Consider the following 6,012-nt stretch of genomic DNA (forward strand, 5'->3'; position numbering starts at 1 on the left):
CGAGGCATTTTGGGATAGCGCAGTGTGCATGGGATGCGTCATCCGGGTACTTCTCGCATACTGATTTTCGAATTCTATGAATTCGGACATACCACTCGGCTCGCATACTGATTTTAGCGTACTGTATTATATGGAAGTATGCTGTTTTGGACGCAGCCCTGGTGTTCCCCTCTAATGGCATGTACAAAGGGGGATGTCAATCGAATTCTTTCTGCAGACGTTATTGTATGGAATTTGTACTATTATAATAATGCTTTTTGTTTTTCTTAATCGTTACTTTTTATAAACTGTTTTTGTTGAATGTTAGAAAACTGTTAGGGGGAAAAAGAGGATTCCAGCACTACTTATTTATTGATATATATATATATATATATATATATATATATATATATATATATATATATATACCATAAAATATACATTACACTTTTGAGCTTTCTTTCTCCTAGGTTTTTTCACAATATGAAATTATAATCAGTCAATAAATGTAAGCGTTATTGTATTTTATATCCGAGAAAAAGCAGCTCCTCCGTTCAGTTGCGTCTGTTTACAGCGCACCGATGACCGGTTTAAGATGGCGGCTGCGTTGACGTATCGGAGCAGCGGACCGGACCGACCACGAGGCGTCTCACTTTTCAATAGAAAACTTTATTGTCAGCGGATGTAGCAATTACAACGCTGGATGGAAAGGAGGATCCACGTGGGTTGTTTCTCCGGTCAAGCACACAGACACTGAAGGTTAAAGCAGGCTGTCGGGGCTCTTTGTTGAACGGGATCCGCGCGCAGACCGGTGGGTTTTTGTCGAGGGGGAACCGAAAGGACGTTTGCAGAAATGGACCCGATGAAAGCGCAGCAGCTCGCCGCAGAGCTGGAGGTGGAGATGATGGCTGACATGTACAACCGGTATGCAGATTTTATTCATATGCAACAAAAATTATTTGTGTGACATTACTTGCATTATTGATGCAGACATCAGATATGCTATTGTGCAGTAGTTTGTGCAGCTATTTGTTTTTTACGATTAGTTGTAGTATAACGTTATTATGTGTATTAAGACACCAGGCCTTGATCAAGATCGCATAATTTGACATTTTAGGGCAGAATTCAGTAAATCTATATAATCCTTGATGTTAGCTGCAATAACCTGTATCATCAGATTACGAGCATTGCTATTGCAGTGACAGGTCCATGCATTCAAGTCCTGCACATCTTGAACCGTCAGGTTCATTTTTTTGTCCTCTGTCACTTTGAGAAAGTTAAGTTTGAGTGTTTACTTAAAATGTATGTGCTGATCCAATGTACAAGTCAACATGTGTGTATAAATACACAATTATTAGTTATTAGTATGCTTTATATTAGATTGGTGTATTAAAATGTTATATAAAAATGCCTGTGACATTGGTATATTTTTGTGAAGAGCTTTTTAAGTGAAAAAAAGACTAATTGAGTGTTTAATGTAATGTTCGGTTGTTATGAAGTTAAATATTTGCCATTCCTATGCATTTATTCCTGCTATGTAAAAGTCTAGAGTTAATAATTGTATGTGGTTGGGCTGGATAATCACCTACTCAATTTGATGGATATTTCTCTTATTTTTTGTTGAAAATTACTAGTTACATAATGTGTTTTGTTATAGATGCTATAAATATAAAGGTATAGTTGTTGGTGCTATAATATGGGACATTCTACCAGAAAAGTACATTTTCACTTATAAAAAATGTGATAAGACCTGACCTTTAAGCTTTTCTTTCTCAAAAACAAAAAACAAAACAAAAAATCATGCAAAAACAAGCATGAAATCATACAATTCATTGATAGAATGCATCTTTGATCACTGTCAGCTTCTTCATCAAACGAGTCATAGCCTTAAAGGTGTATTGCATGCATTTTATTTTAAGTTTAATATAAATGTAACAGGACTGACAGAAACATGGGGGCAATTGTAAAATAGTATTTCTTTGTTGAATTTATTTATAGTTTCATGTTTTAATCAGTTAGTGTGAATGATAATAACTTAAACTTGCTATTTTAAATGTTTTTCCCCCTAAATAACAGTTTATAGCATAACAAAAGTATTAACACTGTAGGTTCAGTTGGGCTGAGGACAAGGATGACAGGGTTTATACAGTGTAAAATGTTTTCAATAAAGAACAAAAATCTGAGAACCAAATGAATGACATATTCCTTCACAGAACAACTCACAGAAATCAACCATCGGTTCAGTTTAGAAAGTTTTTGAGATGAAATCCTTTTATATTCACTTTATTTGTTTTTATTTCAAGGACGAATGATGTACATCTCAGGTAGAATGTTCAATATAAATTATATTTATATTGATATTATACAAATATTTAACATTTTCTATGGATTCCTTCAACCATGAAAAAATTGTGGTAAGGTAAAAAATAATGTATTGAATTATTTCTGAGGAGAGAGAAAAAAATTGTTTGGAAGAGCAAAAAAGTAGCCCAAAACAACTCCCAATAATATTATATTGTTATAATAATATCCAAACTCAATCATATATTATTAATTATTAAGATTATGTTATCATAAAGAAATTACTGAAATTGACAGTACAGCTTGTTGATGAATGCTATAAATTCAAAATATTAATTGTAAATCGGCTGACTTCTCCAGATTACATATTTTTGCTGTTATAATTTAGCAAAAGGGTCTTGCCAATCTATTGTGGAAATGAAAATAGTTACACAACATCTCTCCTCTAGTGCACTTCACAAAAGTGTGCTTACTCCATTTCATCATCCTAGCAGTTTTTATGATCATAAATTTGGGAGAGAAAAATATTTCAACACAACCCTACAATACAATTGATGCAATTTGTCTAACCTTAACCAGATGGAAAACACAGATTTGGCAACCCTGTTGTCAGGTGTTTCTTCAGATAGTATTAATGCCTAATACAATTTTACTCCTTGATTGTCAATAGTTTAGCCCTACTGTTGTAGTCTCTATAAAATAACGGATTGAGTTAATGGACGTTATTAGTGCTTAAATCCGTTGTTTAGCTGTTCCAAAGCTGTTTTTCCCATTCATGTTATTTATTAAAATGTTAGAAATGATCATTGGTAAAGAATTTTAAGCCATGAACCAAACCAAACAGCTGCAAGGAGAATCTGAATGTGTATCAAAAGTAAAATACATGAAAATTTGACAAAAGTCAAGTAATTTGGTAAGAGCTACAACATCATGAAGTACTGTGAACCCAATTTCTAAAAAAAAAACATCAGAGAAATGTATATCTTTCATTTAAAACTGAATGGCTCTCTATATAGAAACAATATATCTGACATATTTTGTTTCTTCATGGAAGCGTGTGGAGCTAAATATCAATAATGTGTGCTTTCCTCGCTGGAGCTTTGTGATTGGTGGAAAGTCTGTACAGCATCATGGAAAATGTAGTTTCCCTGCACCGATTCAGCATATAAACATTCATTCATTATTATTAACCTTTATTAATCTGGGGTCATCACAGCGGAATGAACCGCCAACTTATCTAGCACATGTTTTATACAGTGGATGCCCTTCCAGCCGCAACCCATTTGTGGGAAACATCCATACACACCCATTCACATACATACACTGGACAATTTAGCCTACTTGATTCCCTTGTACTGCATGTCTTTAGACTTGTGGGGGAAACCGGAGCACCCGGAGGAAACCCACACAAACACAGGGAGAACATGCAAACTCCACACAGAAACGCCAACTGACCCAGCTGGGGCTCGAAGTCGAACCATTGACCTTTGGCGATTGTGCCATCCACTGTGCTGCCTGCTTATGAACATAACAGTTTTGAAGATGAGTGAATGTGAACAGATGGGTTCAACCAAAGCATATAATCTCATCTCCGCTCTTCTTTCTCCTTATGCAGGATGACCAACGCGTGTCACAGGAAATGTGTTCCCCCTCATTATAAGGAAGCGGAGCTCTCGAAGGGGGAAGCTGTCTGTCTGGACCGCTGTGTGGCCAAATACTTGGACTTGCATGAGAGACTCGGCCGAAAACTCACAGAGCTCTCGGTTCAGGATGAGGAGGTGATGAGGAAAGCTGCTGCTGGAACTGGATAATCTTATATAAACTCCAAGGGTGGGGGATCAAGTCCTTGGATGATGGGGTTTATGGGAGAAGTGGGCACAATTTGGACATCCAAACAGGGAAATCTGACAGGATTGCCCATGGATATATACCTTCTAAAGTGAATATGAACACATATTGACTTTCTGTTAGATATGCCATGTGAGGGGTTAAGCGTTTTGGAGGAGATGATTGGATGTTTTACCTCAGAAGTTGATGAGTGTGTTGGCTTTAGCAGTTATTGACAGGAATAAGATGTCTTGTTGAAGAAATTTGAGAATTGATATCCTTGTGAAATTGTTGGTAACTTTTTATGTTGCTCTGGTCATTGTTATTTCTGTCGTTTTACTAAATCTTTCTTTATTGGTCAACAAAATAAAAATGTTTACCATTTTGTCATGTTCTTGAATATTTTTAAATAGTTTTTGCAGACATAGAAAAGCAAGGAACAGACGGACAAACCATCATATAACAATAATCTGTGCTAAATGTAAAATAAAGCATGAAACAAGGGAAAATAGTGACATACAAGACATATATCACCTACAAAAATACACAGCAATGGATGCAAAATTCTTGCAAATGGATTACAAATCTTCAGAAATTAAACAACACTATTAGTCTTTATGGGGTTTTAGAGACTGGATCCCACATTTTATTAAATTTCCCAAATTTTTCAGAGTTCCCAGAAGTGGTATATCTCTAATTCTTTCCAAATGTAAAGGGGTGAGTCCAAGAAGCCCAGTCTGAAAAAAGAGGCCTGGCATTTTTCTTCCAGAAACCAAGGATAACTTATTTTAGCTATATATAGCTAATTTTGCTATACTGAACAGGTAACCATACATGTTGGTTGAGTCTCCAGAAAATCTGAGCCGCCAAAAATTGCCATCATTGGGTCAGGGAGTAAAACACAATCGCAAACCTTACTAAGGTACTGAAATATTTCAAACCAAAAAAATCTGAATTTGAACACCGTAGCAAAAAAGATGTGCTCAGCAGCTTTACACTTGTCACGTGTGGGGTAAACTGAGGGATAGAATTTACTAAGCTTGTTTTTTTTAATAGTGAAGTCTGTGTAATTAGTTGTACTGAATAAGGCTGTCTAGAATTTATAAATCGTGAATAAACAGGTAACATTGTCATTTTCTGATTCTTTATTCAAAGCAATGTACTGAAATCACTACTAAAAAACAGCTTAAACCAGCCTAGGCTGATTTGACTGATCAACCAGGCTGGTTTTAGAGGCGTTTTAGCCACTTTCAAGCTGATTTGCAGCCTGGTCTTAGCTGGTCAGGCTGGTTGTAGCTGGTTTTAGCTGGTAATTTTCCAGCCTGACTAGCTAAGACCAGGCTGGAACTGTCTGCAAACCAGCTTAAAAGTGGCCAAAACCCCTCTAAAACCAGGCTGGTCAACCAGCTAAAACCAGCCAACCAGCTTAGGCTGGTTTAATCTGTTTTTTTTCAGCAGGGTATTATACTCTGAAAGTAATTTATAAAGTTGTGTCAGGATGGTTAATCAATGTATTTTTAGTTATTTAAAGTATCAGTTTCCCAGGGTCTTTTAGAGGACATGCGTCACTATTGTCTTCTTTAAGCACCACATATTTAACTAATCTCAGTTCCAACATAATATTTCCTGTTGGTTTTTGACAAGTTTGACAGACCTCACTGTAAACTGAAGATTCTTCATGTTAAAAAGTAATGCCTGGCACATTTCACATTTTACATTTCAAGCTTTGTCATGTATTATTGTTAAAATCAATCATGTGTAGAACATGCTTAGTTACTGTGTTGTGTTGATAACAATGTTAGCATTTCTATGTCAAGTTTGTTCACAAATATTGCGCAAGCTAAGAGGTTCTCTTCCAATCGGATTGGGTCATTTATGGATAGCCCGGACTTCAAGCACTGTCCC

General features: G+C 36.0%; 1 protein-coding gene across 1 annotated transcript; it reads left to right on the forward strand.

Annotated features, from left to right (window-relative positions):
- Positions 1–653: 653 nt before the first annotated feature.
- timm10 (translocase of inner mitochondrial membrane 10 homolog (yeast)) lies at positions 654–5,240 on the forward strand. Its single transcript, NM_001002678.4, is given in 3 exon segments — positions 654–903; positions 3,896–4,779; positions 4,828–5,240. Coding segments are annotated over 2 exon segments (267 nt in total). The 5' UTR covers positions 654–832; the 3' UTR covers positions 4,092–4,779; positions 4,828–5,240.
- The last annotated feature ends 772 nt before the right edge of the window (positions 5,241–6,012 follow it).

Source organism: Danio rerio, chromosome 1 (assembly GCF_052040795.2).
Source record: "Danio rerio strain M-AB ecotype USA chromosome 1, GRCz13ab, whole genome shotgun sequence".
In the NCBI taxonomy this organism is placed as follows: domain Eukaryota; kingdom Metazoa; phylum Chordata; class Actinopteri; order Cypriniformes; family Danionidae; genus Danio; species Danio rerio.